At 39.1% G+C, this 19187-nt stretch overlaps 2 protein-coding genes across 6 annotated transcripts in view; one reads left to right on the top strand and one right to left on the bottom strand.

Annotated features, from left to right (window-relative positions):
* Positions 1-14144, bottom strand: part of COMMD6 (COMM domain containing 6) — a 31455-nt gene extending 17311 nt beyond the window's left edge. Inside the window, exons 1-9 of one of the 5 annotated variants that reach the window (XR_009957296.1) lie at positions 14073-14144; positions 13462-13520; positions 12778-12843; positions 12508-12584; positions 11407-11575; positions 10223-10375; positions 9025-9165; positions 5539-5647; positions 4956-5380 (exon numbers count right to left, since the gene is read on the bottom strand). Coding sequence is in view for 1 of the 5 variants with exons in the window: in XM_062566899.1 (XP_062422883.1) it covers positions 9115-9165; positions 10223-10375; positions 11407-11575; positions 12508-12584; positions 12778-12843; positions 13462-13520; positions 14073-14124 (627 nt within the window). In the remaining 4 variants the exon portion in view is untranslated. The other 4 variants (XR_009957295.1, XR_009957294.1, XR_009957297.1 and 1 more) reach the window with 4 other exon arrangements.
* A 3279-nt stretch (positions 14145-17423) lies between these two features.
* UCHL3 (ubiquitin C-terminal hydrolase L3) overlaps positions 17424-19187 on the top strand; it is a 41485-nt gene continuing 39721 nt past the window's right edge. Inside the window, exons 1-2 of the mRNA XM_062576071.1 lie at positions 17424-17499; positions 17737-17748. Of these exons, the coding sequence (XP_062432055.1) occupies positions 17458-17499; positions 17737-17748 (54 nt within the window). The 5' untranslated portion in view covers positions 17424-17457. The remainder of the gene's footprint in view (positions 17500-17736; positions 17749-19187) is intronic.

Here is a 19187-nt window from a genome sequence, read left to right as displayed (position 1 = left end):
TGATATACCTAATTTATTGCTGAATTTTTTATACAAATTATTTTTAAAGTTAAATTAATCTATATAAACTATTATTTAACTACCTTTAAAATAAAATTCTCAAATGTTAATCCAAACAGTTTTCAAGCTGTCTTTTCTTCTCACTTCAGCTTTTCTCATGTCTCTGAATCAGTTCTTCATAGTAATCCTTCTTAGCTGTCCATTAACTTTATCCTTTTACTTCATCATTTCTTTATCCCTTAATCTGCCTATCACTTTTTATCCTCCCATCTTGTTAATAGTGTTTCATTAGAAACTCAGTCCTTTAGTTATGTAATGTTGGTACTTGAAGTTATTTCCCTTTTTCTAATTTCTTTGCAGTCCTAACGTGTCATGCACCTCAAAATTAAGCTTCTTAGTCTATTCTTAGTCTATAGTTCTTATATTGAACTATATTCCTTCACCCATGACCAAAACTTTTCACCTTTTACATTCCTCGTGTAATTTCTTCCCTAGTCTATAATGCCAACAAAACCATCACCCTGTAGTACTTTGAACAGCATAGTAAGGAATTAGCTGAAATGCTGGATAAGCCTTATAGCTTAGTCAATGGGAGTCTAGAAGCTCTGGAACACAGCATAAAATAATTTTCCATAGCCCATGGTGCTTTATCCAGAGAGCTCTGAAAATACATTTCAGCTCTTGATGGGAGCAGTTTCTCTCCGTATCATCTCAACTGGAAAAAAGTACCCATACAAGAGACATCACAGATAAAGCCCCTGACAAGAGGCTACAAATGTTTCCAATTCCTTTATTATTATTATTATTATTATTGGCCAAAGTTCTTGAAACAGATTGTAAAATTTAAAATAAAAAACAACACTGGAAGATCAAAATGTTCAATATTTTCCAAAGAATGTGCTGCAAATATATCTGTTGTTGGTCAGACTAACCAAATTACCAATCTGATTTTTCTGAACTGTTGATAAACTACTGTTGATTTGTGTTGACTAAATAGACATTAGATGAAAAATCTCTGAGAATAAGGTATACTACTGAAGTGATGAAACATTTGATACAGTTAACTAAACTCAGGTAGACATCTCCGAATATTTTGAATTTGATATGCTTGTCAGTGGAGCACTACAAATACATATTATTAGCTGCCATATGAAATAGATATTATGAAACAGGATAATATAAGTGAAATAAGTAAAACAAAAATATTCTCTTCCTAACCAGCTTTAGAGACCTGAATTTTAGACATTTTAAGGAAGTACGTTTCTTCCATTTATTAAAACAAATGTTTGTTAATTAAGAAAATACCTTAATAATGTACACTATTTCTGTACTTGACACCACAGCAGCCATTCCACGTATCATATCTGGATCATCACTTCATCCTCCATGTTAAAGGCTTAAACCTGCAAAATGGCAAGCAGCCACTGTTCCCAGTAATTTGAGGGAGTGGAAGGAATTCCACATCTCACGTGAGACTTAATTGCTAACAATTATCCATCCTCTTAAGCTTTTAGCTACAATTATAACTGCAAAAAAAAAAAAGTTATTAACGGCACTATAAACTTTATTTTATAATCCCATACCTATGCATAACTATAACCACCTTAGAATATTTTATTTCAGTAATAGTACTTCCTTATAATTGGAATTTCTTCTTATCCGATTGCTTTTCTAAGACTGCTGTCATTTAGCTCTCCAGAATTTCAAGATCCACTACTCTACTTATATTATTTTAGCTAGTCAAATTTCATTTCACTCTTAACTCACCTTTTAAGACTTGAGATATGGACTTTTTTAGAAAATATTTTATTAATTTAATCAATCTTATTCAAAGATGCTAATGAAGTAACTTTTGGTAATAACAACTCCAGTATTAAAAAGTAGAGTTCAGTAGCCTTGGAGTATTACCAAGGCTTTAAACTTTGGCTGCTAATGAAAAGTCTGATGTCTTCTCTGTGATTCTAACAAGACAGAAATATGCAGTGTGTAAAAACATCGCTGGAACTAATTTTAAAAATGCATATTTTGCAGGTTGTATAGAGGTTATACTTTAAGATATGATACCAAAGGACTGAGTAAAATGCACTACTCTTGTAAAAACAAGTCAATAATAGAGGACACTCACTAATTTGTACACAATTAAAAAAATTTGATCTGATGAGGCTTTTTTTCCCCCCCTCAAAGGGCAATAATTTTTTGATCATAACAATAAATTATAGTTTGTTCTGCCAAGGAGAACTATTCCAAAGCAGATTTAGGGGAACTGGAGGGAGCAGAGCTCACAATCCATAAAAGAATAATCCCTGGCTGAAAATCTTGTAGATTTCTCTAGAACTTCAGGGGACCTACCACGCCTATGCCTACGCTCAGTGCATCAATACTCAATTTAATACAGAACTAATTAAAAGAGAGAATGCACTGAAGTATTGTATTTGCCTTCCTCAAAGAAGGATTTTATTACGGAAGATAATCTATTTTTAACATTTTTGCATCTAATCACCATCCTGTGAAGCTTGCTAGCAGACCTTGAATCCAGTGAAGAGAAATACTGCCTTCTATTTATAAGGGAAAGTTTTTGCAATCTTGAAAATCTTATTGGTTATTACAGTTGACAAATGGCTAGCTTCAGTTTTCACAGAGGAGAATGTGAGTTTCTCAGACTCCACAGAAAGTTTCTGTACATAATGCAGGGTGAGTAGATTCTGAAGATGTATTCTTCTGACCTCCCCAAATCTTCAGTCCTATAGGTGTAATCATAGCAGCTCTCCAAGTCAAAACAGTGGCAATTCCCCACATACCTGGGGTGTGGGTTTTTTTTTTTTTTTTTTTTTTTTTTTTCTTAATTTTCCCCCCAAACCCAATACCAGATCAGCTTACTAAAATCCCTGCTGTTAAGATGACAGGTTGATCTGAGCCACTAAGCCCAGCTGCAAAGCTAGTTATTGCAGAAGATGGACTTCTGCAGCAAGAACTTCCACATTCCCAACTCTTTCTGCCCCCCCCCCCTTTTTTTTTTTTTTACAAAGGATAGATTTGCCTCCCTACTATTTGCCAACCACTGCAGTAACATACAAAGAAGAGACGAAAGAAGAAACGTAATAAGGAAGATAGTTCTGCAGCTGCTGGAGTCTGCTTCTCTTCCCTTATGGTGCCCACTTGCTCAGCCTCATCTGAGGATTTGGAAAAGATTCTAGTTCCATTCTGCTCTCCAGAAATGGAAACTAAGACCAAAGCTAACAGGAACTCAGATTATTCCACAAATAAGTTATGACAAATGATAGAGCACAAGCTAGAAAGATTAACAAATTTGTAGTATAGTACAGGATCAATAAGAAAGGGAGATGCTTTGGGAGGCAAAACTGTTTCAGTTTCAAAAGTGGCAAGTTACATCTGGTTCTAAAGGAAAATGCTAATGCCCTATAGGCTTTAATAGTGTATCACCATTAAAATGCTACTAGAACTTCTGAAGACAACTAAAGGCACAGCTTGGTACTGTATGCTTGTAAAAGAAGGCACAGCTTACTATGAACAACAGAGCACTTGTAGTCCCAATATAATATCAAGAATGGTAACGAGCATAACAAAAAAGAAATAAAGACAACAGATGGGAACACCATAATCCTTCTTCCCCCTCCCTTGTATTCTTCCTAGATAAATCTGCATCTGTTGTCTTAACTATGTCGATTCCTGAACACCTCCTCTTCCCACATTCACAACTGTGAGAATAGTAAGTATGGCACAGCACACCAGTGGTTCATGCAAGATATGCACTTACATTCCTCTGCTCATTTTAAATGTAGACTTTAACATCCTTTTCAAATTTTATGTGTGGTTGTAGCATTCAGTACTTGACAGCTTGGAAGCGTCACTGGAAAGCGGGCCTGTCTTTAATTTGGCCTGTCATGCAAACACTTTATTAAAGAAAAAAGACACAACCTTCCACCTAAAACAATAGTAATGAAACCCTAGACCTGTAAGTGCTAAGCAGAAATATTTCTAGCAACTTCCCAAGAAGAAGAACATTATCTTTCAGATTCAGAGGTAACTCTACGGGGAATTAAGCAACAATACCACTTTCAGTGGCTAAAGTATGCATTGGTATAATCAACACAGCGTAAGGACACAGAAAACTAAGGTGCATAATGAAAAAAAAAGGAAGAAAGAGTAGCTAAGAAAGCTACTAAGAAAAAACTAAGTAGAAAAGAAAGCTAAGAATAAGAAAGAGTAGTTAAGCTGCATAAAAACCTCGGATAGGGAAATGCAACTGCTTTTTCTCTGAAACAGATCTAGGAAAATCTATTTCAGATACAGACATATAGGAAAAATTGTAAATCTAGAATAGGCCTCTAAAAATGTAACGTGATACTATTTAAAGAGCGAGCTATTAATTATGTATAAGTGTTGCTATAATTATATGGCTGTTTAAGTTGCCGCAAATTTATAAGGCATGGTATATATTATCATCAAAATGCTCAATTTTTATGTAACTGAAAATTCTGATATGTATGAAAAAAACTTGTGTTACTCAAGTCATACAATATGAAAACTGGTATTGAAGTTGTAGTAGCATGAACAGATGTAATAAGTTACCCTAGAAAACTAGAAGGACTACCCCAGTGTTAGACACATGCTCTAAAAACATTACTATGTAGCAAGAATATATGTAGCAGTGCCACCTGGTGACCATTCCCATAACAAACATCTTAATTGAATAAATTTTTGTGTGGATAGAAGTTTGTCATAAGATTTCCCTTCTTTTTTTATATATATATATATATGTATATATATGTGTGTGTGTGTGTATGTGTGTGTGTGTGTATATATATATATATTTATATGTATATGTATATATGCTTACTGTTCCAAATCTAAGTATATAAAGTACAAAAACAGCAAATATTGAAATTTACAGTTTATAAATATACTGAAAATTTGTAATTTAACCATGCATTATTTAGAAAATATGATATCTACACATTCTGAACAGAAATGATTATCACAAACAAGGCAGGTAAAATGTAATCAGTCGTATGCCCACATACAAGGCAGGAAAGAAGAAACTTTATAAAAGCTTGTATCAGCAACCTCTAAGAACTGACAGATAATATCCAACTAAGCATATAGTTTATTTCCAAAATTAAGCTTCACTGGTGCCTCAAGGAGGCCAAAAAGTCATAAATAATTAACAGACATATCCCAACAGCTCAGTTCAAATGGTAGGACATTTCTTCACCTTCCTTCAGAAAGGCAATTAAAACAGTCTTCCAAAGCACCCAGGATTAGGTGTAGCGACTGACAATCATCATCTCTCTAACAGGCACGCTGTCTGTAAGCGACTCTAGCACTAAAAGCAGGACTTCAACAGTATGTTTTGACAGCGCTGCATGGCAGAAGCAAGAGTAAATATTCACAGAGATGTACAGTGAAATTCAATTGTTTATGAGGCAACCAAGTCTCCTGTGGTCCTCAGTAAGGGAGTACTGCAGGAACACATCACCAAGCTGAACACAATTCTAGACACTTGTTTCATATACTGACCTGCACTGATCCAACTTCCTAAACCAAGTGAATGTGCAGTAAGCTAGCGCTGCCCAGGCAAGAGTCATTCGACCTTTTATTACAGAATCAATTTGGGAAGTAGGCTCTCCTGAAGAGAAACAAACAAAAAGGTACTGGGTAGGATAGATGCCACTGAATTTTAAGTCCTCCCCCTCTATTGCAAATCTTGTTAAAGGATGGGGCATTTTTGCCGCAGTAGATTAAGTGACTCTGGCATCTTCATGTGTTATTCTAGTACCTGCAAGAGTTAAACAGAGTAATCCTGCATGTCCCTGCAAAGGATTGCAAGTTGCCCTCTCTGTATCTACAGTAAGAGGATAATAAAACATCCAAACACCACAGGGAAGAGTAAGCAGAAGGAAGAAATAGGTAATTCCTCTCCCCTTATTTTATCATCTTTTTACCTTTGTTTTCTAATTGGTACCAGCTAGCGTATCTTTAAACAGAGTAGCAAAGCTTGAAAATAATTAAAAAAAAAAAAAAAAAAAAAGGATGGGGGGGGGAAGATAGGCTCACACTAAACAGGTTACACAGGTTTAAAATGTGTTTAAAGAAAAGCAGTACAATTTTGTGGAAGCAGGAACGACAGAAGTCCAACACAGATATGCTTTATACTTTGGCAGTAACTAGGTCAAAGCAAGTGGGCAGGAGCTAAGTCTAAGAAGACACTAGTGTGCAGAAGTGACTATTGTAATTTCTGCCCTCTGTGGACCTTTTTCCATTTTCTGAAAAATAAAAAATAAAAGGCATTCTGTAAATAAACTGCTATGTTTTGAACTAATACAAAAAAATAGTCAAGTAAGGAAGCAGAAATTTAGCTGTTGCTAACATCCTTCCTCCCTACTTTGGCTTTGTTTACTGCCTAAGACCCTTTCTTCCCTCTTCCTTTCTCTGCCCTGCTCCGGGCAACTGTTGAAAAGACAACTGTTCACTTGTGTTCTATAGAGTTAGGAAAAATGAAACCACTTAAATGAAAACTTTCAAGAAATTGCACGCATCACATCTTTTCCAGGTTCAATACAGTGTTCAGTCCAGCTGTAACTGATCCATGTAAGTATTCTTTGCAGCCTGCAGCTATCCCTCAGCTCTTTGATACCTTGTCACAGAGGATGACTTTATCTCACCTTCATCCTACCTTAGGAAATAAATTTCATCAGAATCTAGCTCTGAACTTTACCTATTATACTGTTTGAGACAGTTTTATTCAGTAGATTTAAAATAAAATACATACCATCTTTACCTTTGTCACCTATATGTTTAATGTTTGTGGACTTACAAAAATATTCATGTTATACAATTCCGTATCAATCAACAAGCGGAATTAGGAACACATAAGGCCTCCTGATTCTCTTTAAAAGATATGGATTCTGCACAAATACATAAGCATGAATCAACAGCGTGTTTGAACAAGTTAATATTGCCATCCTGCAAACTGTTAGGTTTTTTTAAAGTAGTGTTTAATTCTTCCATTGATTAGTATATGAATACCTATTGAAAGTGATCAGGACAAATCCCATTAGTTGAGTTCATAGCCAGCTTCTAGCGACATCTCTTGAATGTCTATAAATGCCTCTAAGAATTCTCAGACAGTTGTGCTGGTATAGCACACACCTCCAGGCCATCTTCCAGCCAGTTACAACATGCTGGCAGGCAGGGACATTTCAAAAATATTCGTTAGTACTTCTAACATATTTAACTTGAACATCTACACTTTTCAGATGCTGCCAACTTTCTCTTCTTGGTGACAGACCAAGCACAAATGGTAACTGAAGTTTCTCATTACCTTTCCAGGGAAACATTCCCTGTTTCTTAAAGTTAAGACTTCATTAATTAAATCATCTTTTCCATCCAGTTCCAGTGAAGGCACAAGTATTTTCAGCTATTTGAATTTGAGTGCATTAGAATAAACTGAAGTATTTGTAAGACTCCAACTTCACTCTCTTCAAAAACAAAAGCATTCCCCCCCCCCACCAAAAAAAAAAATCCCTGTTTGATCTCAACTGGTTAATTTGATGTCAAAGCAAGATAATGTTTGCCAGTTATAGATGCTTTACATTCCAACTTATGCAAATTCAAACAACAACAACAAAAAAAAACACTGCTGCTCACATCATTTCTCCACACTTTGAGAGGAGGATTTTTGCACCACACTCAGCTTCAACGCCACAAAAAGACATGGGAAAAGGCAAGCTGGAAGCCTTCTCCTGAGGCCATTTTGTGACATTCCATTGAATGGTCCCAGAAAATAGGATTCTGCTCTCCCCTGCCCTGAAGCAAGCACTCCTGACTTCAGCTGAACACAGGAAGTGTAGTCCAGATTAACAGCCACAGTCCAAGCTGTGGCTTTAACCAGTGACGCCAAACTTTCATTTATTTGGGGTTCTGAGCAACTCCATTTGTACAAAAGAACCAGTCATATTGCTCAGAATAGTTGGGGAGGGTGCATCTCTCTCCAAAGTGCATACCATACACACAATGTGTTGCAGTTTATTTTGACGAGACAAAGGTAAGACAGATCTGTATCAGTGATTTTCAGCCAGCTTCGAAAAAAGTTAAAGGTTAAATGGGTTAGAAAGGTAGATGTTCTCATGTGTGAAACTTGAAATCACCTAAGGATCTGTCCCAAAAAAATGTTTTTCAGTCTCTACCACCCCAATGTTACAGCATAAACTTCAGCCTGCTTATCTGTATGAACTGCCACCAGCCTATCTTGAAATGCAACAGTATTGTTTTTATTAGTCAGCTATATTTGTAGTTTGTGTTTTGTTTATGTAAAACTCAAAATCCAGTGTGCTTATGCGCTCTTTTTCTTTTAGCACTCACCTTTTGAAAATGCCCCCAGAGTCAAAAATCAAATTTTACTGGTGAGGACATTATCCAAGAGAGCACTACAGACTACTGCCACAAAATGTAACGACAAAAAAAAAAAAAAAAAAAAAAAAAAATCTTGCTGGCTTCTACCATGGTCATTTCTCTGATGTGGGAAATAAATATCTGAAATAAGCTGTTATGGTAAGTACATCCTCCAATAAATAAAAAGAGACTGAAAGCCAAGTCTGCTGATATATGCAACTAACTACTTGACAATGCTGTTCTTTAAGACTAACTGTATGCTTGCTATGTGTAATGTTATAGTTAATATTGCTTCCACACACATCTCCATTTTACAGACAGAAGATATGGGATTTACACTTCCCTTACTGTCTCCTCAGTCAAATTAACATTTCCACAAATCTTTTTACGCTGCAGAGTTAAACGCATAGTTTCTTATTCTTCGATAGCAGAAAAGGTCTGCAGTGACACATCTCCTTACACATCCTGATCTTTTGTCTACCAGGATGACAAAGCTGAACACATTTTACAGACAATGTGGAGCTGGTCTCAAGCATTCAATAGCAAAGAAGTCTTCAGAGCGATTCAAGGAGGATGCTGAAAAATATTCTTTGGGAAGACGAGTATACATACCTTGCTTGAACAATGGCACTTTATTTCCTGTGTAGAACAAAGTTTACTCAATCTAAGTCCATCAGAAACTTCAGTGTTAAAGAGTTCTATTCAAACTGTTTCAAGAACAGCTGCCATTTCCTTGAACTGTCTGAAAAAGTTCTGAAAAATAAGACTTAAGATAAGTTTCAGTTGCACAAAGAATAGCCTGAACTGTAGTACAAACTAGCAGGTTAGACAAGAAGTTCACTTAATCCAGGTTTCTCATATTTCCTCTATCCTTCAGTTACAATTTGTAGCTCGAACTGAAAGTTTTTACATTTCATTTTCTGGGCTGGCTACCATTTGGGCACATTCACTATTAAATCTACACAGATGATGCCTTATTTGAGTTGGTTTGACTACTAATAGAAAAAGATGCTATAGGAAAAAAACATAATAGTCATGTCACCCCTCAGAGGAAAAAAAAAGCAAGTCTGACAAATGCTTCTACTGTCAGCTGAAATAATCTAGAGCTCTCTATAGAGCAAACCTTTCTTATAACAGTTGAAAAAGCAAATTATTTAATAAGATTTCACCCAGGAATATGAGACTTACGAATATGCAAGGATTCAGAATATCCTTCTTAAAATCCCTTTCTGCATAACCACATAGATTTATCTGTAAGCTTGCAAGATATTCTAAGTAATATACAGGCCCTCTAAATGGAGAATGACAAGAGTGACACACTTCGGCAAAATTAAAAGTTACCAAAATTCATAGCTGAAAGCACAACAGTTAAGAGCCAACTGTCAAAGCAGAATGACCATCATTCTTAATCATTAGCAGATTTTAGGCTGAAACCAAGTTTTAGATTTTGTGGCTAGGAAACAGTTCCATAGATTTAGAATATCTCCAGAAGTTTCTGATTAGGGAAATGGACAGCTGACAAGACAAATCAAAAAGTCTTTGTAAGTTCTTTATCAATTCTAAGGTTATTTGGAAGAGAAAAGGTTAATTTACTAGTAATTAAACCTGTTAGGAAAAGCAATGTAGAACTATATGCTATGAAATAGGTATTTAGTTTCAGCGTTTTAAACAATAATTTAATGTTTCATCTTTTTAATTATCATATTAGCAATTAAGCATCACAAATGTATGCATCAAGGTACACATTTGCTTATTGAGACAGTATTAGAGTTGTTCTTAAGACTGATTCAAATAACACTGGATTACAGACCTTGAACTGTGGAACTGTCATTTCAAAAGATTTGTTCGTTACTTGTCCTGAAGGGTCTGCCACTTTTAGTGTCACTGTAACATAAGGATACTTGAGAGATCTGCAGGTGTCAGAGCTCATTGCAACTCCCAGTTTCCAACAGATATCTATGAACTACAGAAAAAAAAACAATCATTGTAAACAACAATTACGGAAAAGATATAACCTACTCTTACAATTCTGCTGTATAGATGTTTTACAGGTGATACAAGACATTTACAGACCATATCCAAATGGTAAACACACACACATTCAGATACTATAGCAAAAATTCTGTTTACAGATGATTATAAAGTTATCTGCCCTTTCTTAAAAATTAATAACTTTTTTCCTTCCTTATATTTCATGTAAATCTGCTTATAGCTGAACAGATTCAAGTACACAGCTCACAAGAAGTTTACAACAGAAGAAATTAAAAAAACCAAGGTATTTCAGAAGTATATTTTAGATAAATCAAGGTACATCAAATGTTTTAGATAAGTAACTTATAAAAACTAAAAATGATAACAGGTAGCGCTGCTAAGTAAGGAAGTGAAAAAACAGAGAAGACTATTTACTACTTAGTATCAAAGATTTTTTTTTTCCAAATTCTGCGCTCTGATTATTAGTGCTAGAGAAAGGTCTCAAAATACAGGTGCACTTTGTATCACGCTTTCCAAAACAAATGAACAAACTGCCCTCCTCCCTCAACAGAATCCTACAGACTGAATGAAGCTACTTAAAAAAAAAGGGGTTTAAATCCAAGAATAACATATTCAAGTGCTGGTGCTGTCAACTGTAAAGAACACTTGAAGTCACATTTAGAAAACACATACATCAACAGCTAATGCAGTTGTCTACCATACTGCCACTCACATTCCCTGTAAGTGCTAGCTAATACAATTAAAAAGAAAAAAGTGTGTATTTGCCATGTAAGCAAGATTATTAGAATACCAGCAGCTTTCACTGCTGTCTTAGGATTCAGAAGACCTCTACTGTATATGCTTCTTTGTCTGGCTAGACAGGTTGCCAAAGGCGACCAATATGAAGGGAAAGCTTTGGGCAGTCAAAATACCATTATATGCCTGACAACATAACACACAAGAAAGCACTGACATTTCTGAAAAAGTAAACAAGAAGTGCAGTTGAGCTAATCGTTAAGTTACCTGCCCCACTGTGGCCGTATTTCTTGCATCTTCTGACACACTAATAGATTTGCCTTGATCATTCCATACATGACGAATAACTTGAACTGCATGTTTCGGCAGCGTGCTGACTGCATTGCCCAGAGTGGTGACAAGTTCTTCTGTAGAGAGACTGTTTCTGGCTGCTGTGCTATAGGTATATCCAAAAAACACATCAATTTAATTTCCCAAGAACTGAGTAAACTTTCTCACTTCACCCTAAATAGGCAAGTCTTAATTTCTGCTTTACGTTTGTGTGTGTTTTACAATAATTAGGCAGCTTGTGACTTCTTTTTGCAAAATATTTCACTCATCTGGAAGTATGACTTCTGTATCCACACACAAGAAACGTGACTTTTTAATATACCTTAAGATGAGGAAATAGAGACGAAGCTTTGCAGTGCTTGCACAACTTGCAACATTAAAGCAGAAATAACCTCAGCCTGAGTGCTGTTTTAACTGCAAAAAGGGCATAATTAAGTGAAGGATGTACACAAAGCAGTTAAGACTACTTAATAATATCATTACTTTAGAAACAAAGCAATTTAATTAAATGTTTAAGAGAGGTAATTTAAATATCACCAAGGGGCAAGTAAGGACCTCTAGGTAATCATATAACTGGTACAAAAGTCAAATGACATAACACATACCCAAAAAGGGAACAAAACTAGAGAAAAAGCAGCAAGTACCACCACTCAGGAATTATTATTTAATAGGCTTCATATTTTAAAAGGAAAATGTGGTAAATTTCTACTAGCACATTTTCTACAGTCCGATTAATGATGCATAAGATATTTAGATTCTATGTTTTGAAAGGATAAGCAAAATATTGAAAGTTTTCTCTTTTTCATTATGAAAACTGAGTGTAAACAATAAGTTACTCTGCTTTTTACTTTTTACATTAAGAACACAAACTAAGCACAGAAGTACTTGTTGTGCGCTTAAGAGTTACAAATTTTTGCCCTTTTCCCAAATTCAATTTATTCTATACCCATATTTTCTGTCACTTTTTAAATACTGTTAGTAAGACAGGGTGGAGGGAAAAGAAGAGAGCTAAAGAAAAATAAATGATATTGTGCTTACCTAAATAAAAAGGAAATAATATTAGCTATTTTTGCCAGGTCACCGACATTAATCTCAGTCCCAGATGTCTGAAGTCTCTAAAAATAGGATGTTCAAACAATTATAAGTGATAAAGCATACAACAATTATATTTTTACACCTATGTCTATCTATCTCTCTCTATATATATACACACACACACGTATATAAAAATAGTGACCTGTGAAATGTAAGCTCTCCAGTGTACCCAGCCATTGTACTTGCTTATAAAGTGCTAATATCCAAACTTACCTGACACAATTCTACCGTATTTACACCTGAGATCTTATGGTTCAGATGCTGAATTACTTGCTCACACTGTAAGAAAAATAAATTCATAAATATTCTTTATACATATGTTAATACGAGACAAAGCTAGAAACACATGGCTTGAATATTTCAAGATTACACAACAAGAAAGAAAATCAGTTGATACAAAAACAGACAACGGGACAACATTAAATGTAAAGTGAACATAAATACATGCCATGCAGGTAACCGATATTAAAACTACATCAAATTCAAGAAAAGCAAATGAACACAATCTAAGCTTTTAGCTACTATCTAACTTGCTTTTACCACTTTGCAAACTGTTTTCATGCTAACTAAACAGCCATTCTGTTCAAGTGCACACTTTTTTTTTTTTTGATAGATTTTTTAAGGTAAACTGAAGCTGAGTATCTTCTCAGCTAGCTAATAGTGTATCTCACTTAGAAGCAAAGTAAAAATATACATATTAAAATCTTTTGTGATAAAAACCCCACAATCCTAATAGGTGTAAGCAGGACTAGTCCACTGCATGATGTAAATCTATGCAACTGTATAGATAAACTTCACTTCCCAACAGACAAGAGCATAACAACTGACACAGAAAGATTTGCAAGAACCAAAGGATTCCCAGAAGCCCTTCCACAACCCATTTATTGCCCAACTTACTAGTTCTGCAAAAAAGTCTTGAGGTATGAAATTAATCTTATCTGCTGCATCACCAAGATCTGAAAAACAGAAGTAGCAGAGATCAGAAGAAAATCCTTGAGTTGTTGCTCATAATAAGTCTTCCATCTCACTTCTAGGAATAATTCCTAGGTCATCACGCTTGCATTTACCTTTTTACATTTGCTTTTTAAACAACGTCTTCTTTAAAGGAATCCAAGAGTTGGTTCTGAATTCCTTTACCATAATCTAAACAGGACCCAAAGTAAGGTCCAGTGAGAGTGACACTGTGCAGTCTCGGACACCAAACGAGTCTTTACAGTGGTAGAGTACTGCAGAATCCCACCACACGCTGCGGGGCGGGATCTGCAACAATTGTCTCGCACCCCCAGAGGGTCAAACCCGCCCAGGACCGCGCTGCGGCCCGCAGCCCCGGGCACAGCGCCGCTCCCCTCCCCGAGGCCCAACTCTCCCAGACGCCGCGGCCACATCCAGACTGCCGCTCGCCACCGGCGCCGCGGGGAGCGGCCTGCGGGCCGGGCCGCCAACCGCCGCCATCCCGCGAGGCGTGCCCGGGCCTCGTGCCCAGGCCGGGCGAGCCCCAGCCCCCTCACCGAGCGCCTCCAAGGCCCTCGCCAGCGCCGCCGCCGCCGAGCCGCCAGCCATAGCGCCACACACCCGCCGAGCCCCACTTCCGCCACACAGCGCCCCCCGCCCTGATTGGCTCGCCCCGCTCCTGGGCGGAGCCGGCGGCCTCGCGCTTATTGGCTGCCGGGCGGGGCGCATGCGCCGTCGTTATTCGCCGCCTCAGGCTCGTCTCGGGGGCTTTTCCCCTCCCCGCAGTAAACCGGGCCCCACATGCGGGCGCGTAGAGGGGCTGAGGGGCGGGCGGGGCTGCCGCGCCCGGGGAGGCTGCGAAATTCCCCACCCGAGGCGTACCTGGTTTGCGCAATGATTTATTTACTCGGTTCTGTTCATTGCTAGCAGGCACCCGGGTTTTCCTGGTGCTGTCTGGGGCCTTCCAAGGTCTCAGGTGTACAAAGCGTGCGCTGTCCTGTGTGCGCACGGCGAGTATGGTGTGCTGCACTTAGTACAGCTAAGTAGAGTGACCACTGTGTACGGAGAGATTGTGGAATCAGTCTGCACAACTGCAAACAAACCGGGCAGTCTGCGAATGATTTGTGTGTGCAGCTCAAGTTTTTTTCTACGTAATTGCCATTTACTAAAAAAGTATGGCTAAAACCACATTCAGGAAGGTTTTCCTACACAGCACAGTAACTTTGGGGTGTGTCTGGGGCCCTAAAAACCTAGTGATCATTCGCCCTTTTAAAAGTAGCATATAGTCTTAGATTTTTTTAACCATGAGTGTTTTAAATTTTCTCACTCTTATTTTTTTATATTGTTATGTTAGGACCTCAGGTTGATAGATTTTAAAACGGTGTTGAAAATTATTGAATAATTAATCACATAGAAGCACTGGCTAGTTTAAAATTACCTATTTCAAATGTAAATGTCCCTTTAAAGTTTACATAAAAGAACTGATATTTCAGGAAAAGGAGACGTTGTTATGGAACATAGTGTACATGTTTATGAGCTTTATACATTTATGGACTCTGATCTTAGCCTCTCCCTTTAAAAGCATCTAATTACATGTGCAAATGTTTCTGAGTAACACATACTTTCGTGACCTCGTGATTGTCAAAACACTTGCAACATGCAAAAAAGATATGCCTGCTTTAGCAGGGACATGACTTAACAATCTCTGTGTTCTCTAACTTAGGTAGCTGTGTTATGTACCTGTCTGCATTATTTGGAAAACTTTACATAGAACTGCAATTTCATCAAGTCTCTTAGTAGTGCCTGTAGCAATATGACTAACATTTGTTGTGTTTTTCATTCTTTTTTTCATGTAGAGATAGGTGTGAAGTTGCATATCTTGTTTTCACAGGGTTCTTTAGCAATTACAGAATTATACTCAGTGTTTTGCTGAAATTTAGAGTTATTTGGAGATTGTTTTTATCAACATGTTAGCATGTATTTAGTTGTTTGAAACAGAAGATGGTTGATGTATTTAATGATTTCAGTTTACAGTCTGTCCATCTATAATCTGAAATTGTTTAGCAAATTCTGCCTTCTGTAAGCTTGCTCTACAAAGGTTTTTTTTTTGGGGTGGGAGAAAGCAGATACAGAATCTGATCTTCATTTGACATTACAGGTCCATCTTTTAGCTAGACAAGGACTGTGAACTTAGTATGAGGAGACACTTTGTATAGAAACTCGTATAGAAGGGAAGTCTCGTAAGCTAGAAGTAGACTGAATTGCAGAACCAGAAGTTTCAGGCACAGGTGTGTGATCATCACTGTAGTCCTGCTGAATGATAACAGGGTAAAACAAGATTAAACACAAATTCTTTAGGTAATTTACTCTATTTCACAAGCTTAGCCTCTTCAAGATAGGGCATTTATTTTTGCCAGCATTCTCTAAAGAACTGTATCAAGTTCTTCAAAGAGCTTTTTAGGCAGATGGGAGAAAGTATTTCTGTTAAAAACTTTCTCTTTGCCTGTGAACTGGCAGTTTCTTTCTTTCCCGCAGCCTCTCTGCTCACCGTAGACAGAAACGCATGCTCAGCCACCTGCTTCTCACTGCTCCAAGTCTTTCTCTTCACATGCATAATGGCTGGATGGGTCTGGGGCTTCAGCTCCAGGGCCTTTTCCAGAAAGTTTGTCTGAATGTCCACCTCAGAGAAGCAGTCCACAGCTGCTCTCACAAGCCCCCAGATCCCGTGACACAGGAACAGGTAAATGTTCCCTTGTGTTGCAGTGAAGGAACATTCATGTGAGCACTTCTGTTTCTTACAGCCTTTGCCCAACCTTGCAAGTCTTTGGCAACCCAACATCTCTGCTGGAGAATAAAATGGCATTCTCAAAATACCCAGGCTGAAAGAAAGAAAGATAAATCTCTTGCAGCTGCCCCTCCTGGAATGGCTTTATACAGCTGCCCAGAGAGTGTGGAAAAAGCCTGGGCAGGGCAGTGCTGTAAGGAGCCATGCGCGTCAGCTGGGCTTTCGTAAAGAGTTGGGGGCAGAAGCAATCTGCTTGCTAGGGGCAAGAAGTGATGGAAGAAGCAAGGAAACAGGCAGAATTACTGGGTGTGGGGGAGAAAAGACGGTGCTGAACTCTAATGAAGAACAAGAACCAGATTCCTAGTCAGGTAATAGGGCAATGTGGGTAACGGAGCTCTTACGGTAACAAACAGCAGAAGTCGCTGTTCTGAACTGACTCGAAAGAAGACTCTCAGAACAGTATTAGGAGAAAAATACAAGATGTGTATGGAACAAACAGCTAGCGTAATTTGAGCTGTAATTTAAATGTTTCGACGAACAGTCCTCGGTCTGGTGGCGAGGCAGCAGCACTTGAGGGCCTGGAAAGCAGAAGTGACGGGAGAAAGACACGAGGGAGAAACACAGTGGTCGGGAAGGAGAGCATGCCCTCCCTTTCATTTTTTTAATTTTTTTTTTTTACCATTTGTGCTTAAAACCGCGTTTCCGAGGGCGGCGGCGGTTAGCCCTGAGGGGGGCGGGGCGGGGCGGGGCGGGGCGGGGCGCGCGCAGCGGCCCCGCCCCCGGCGGCTCCCGCGCGCCGCGCAGCGGGCCGCAGCGGAGCGCGCGGGCGGCCGCGGCCGCGGCACCGCCCCCTGCCCCCTGGGAGAGTCCATTGCCCGGCGGGGCGAGGGGAAGCATAACCGAAAGGTTTCCAGCCATCGCTGCCCGGCCGTAAGAAGCGGGAAGGAGAGAGGCATCACCAGGCGCGGCAATTAGGCTCGCTCCCGTCCGCTGCGGAGCAGAGGGATGAGATGGGTGTGTAAGGCAAGAGCAGTGTCGGTGCCTCCTCCGCGGTTCCCCCCTCGCCGCGCGGCTCGGTGGTGCGGTCCCGGGCGGGGTCTGCGGCGAGGCGGTGCGAGGTGCTGTCAGTGCCGGGCTGCCGCGCCGCTGCCGCCAGCATGGAGCCGCACCGCTGGCTGCCCCTGGAGGCCAACCCCGACGTGAGTGCCGCCGCCAGGGCGCCGCCGCCGGCGGCCCGGCCTCCGCGGCGGGCGGACGGACGGAGAGAGAGGGGCTGGGGCTGGGGCAGGGGCAGGGGCCGGGGCCGGGGCCGGGGCCGGGGCCGCCACGGGCTCGGCGGGGCCTGGCGGCCGGGCAGCGCCTGTGGTGAGGGTGGGGGGAGGCCACCGTGTCTCGCCAGGTCTGTAACGCCCCTCTCTTCTCTGCTTGTTTTCCAGGTCACGAATCAGGTAAGCAGTGTTTCCCTGAGGTACCCTCCTCTCTGCAGTCTTAGGCCCATCTTTCTTCACTCTCGTGTAGAGAGGCTCCTGCTTCCCCAGCAAGAGGGGCCCCTTCTTCCCCCACGGGTGCTTGTGGTCTCTCTGCTGGTGTATCAGGCCTTTCCGGACCTCCTCAGAAATTTCCAAGTATGTAGTGTAATGCCAAGGCTCTACATGAAAATGGGAGCTACAGATAGAGAGTAATGTATTTTGCAATTGTGATAACCAGATCATCTCACAGGGTAATCTTTAATATACTTTAGGGTGGAGTTTAATTCATTAATTAATGGTTAAAGCATCATCACTTACTTATACATCCAGATCTAGACCTGTATATGATGGCCTTGTGCATTTGCATGCACCTCCTTATATAACTGTGTCAGTCTTCTATTTTGCTATGGATAACTATAAGAAATAGCTTGTTTTACTGTAGTTGTATTTTGCTGCTTTCTCATGACTATATCTCCTTGATTAGCTATTAAAAAATACGTTTTGCTGCACTCTCATGCTTGTTAGTGCAGTAGATGCAATAGAATAAGAAACTTGTCCTAGGTCACGAAGACATATTAGTGCTAGATAAGCTCTACCTGAAAGAAAATTATGTATCCTCCAACCCTGCATGATACTCTTAGTGATAATTTTGAGTATCTTTAGCAAGCATTAGATATTAGATACTGGTTCTGGCAGGCCTGTTAATATTGTTAAAGTTCAAGCTAAAAGAGTCTGTCTCCAGCAGTAAGATGAAATTCTTAACTGTTAGATTGCTGAAATATTTTGGAAATCAGACCTTTGTGCAAAAAAAAAAGTGTATTTTGTTGTTGTTGTAATACAGTAACAGTCTGTAGAAGAGTGAAGAGTTGTTTTTTAGTGAGGCACTTTTCACTTTACAATTCTTAGAGTACTGCTCTTGTGGAGCAACTTGCAAAGACTTCATTCCCTCTTCCGAATTAAAACAAGCACATCCCTCACCATTTTTTATGGAGAATAGTCTTTAAATTCTTCATCTTTGCTAATAAGGTGTGACAACTTATTAATTTTGAAGTTTAGAAATTAAATTCTGGTTTGGGAAAGAAATAGGTGTTACAACTTTATAGATGAATTTCAGATTTTCTAACTTGTCATCTTCCAGCTGTTGAGATGTGCTCAGCATGGTACAAATAAAAACCTTATCAATTGTAAAGTAGAAACTGAGGAGAAAAAGTAATAATCGCTTCAAAATATCTGAATTATCCTGTATTATTACAGGCTTATGTTCTTTTATCGTTCTTACACAGAGAAAATCATAGAACAACTTTAAGTGTGTTCAGAACCTGTCTCTCTCTCCCCCTTAGCTTTGTATGTGAGGATAGGTGATGTCTGTCAGCTGTGAATGATCATGGATAATGTGAGCTTCCACTCAGTAGTGACTT

This window comes from Rhea pennata, chromosome 1, assembly GCF_028389875.1.
Source record: "Rhea pennata isolate bPtePen1 chromosome 1, bPtePen1.pri, whole genome shotgun sequence".
Classification (NCBI taxonomy): domain Eukaryota; kingdom Metazoa; phylum Chordata; class Aves; order Rheiformes; family Rheidae; genus Rhea; species Rhea pennata.
The sequence above is the reverse complement of the archived record's forward strand: the minus strand, read 5'-3'. Positions and strand labels throughout refer to the sequence as shown.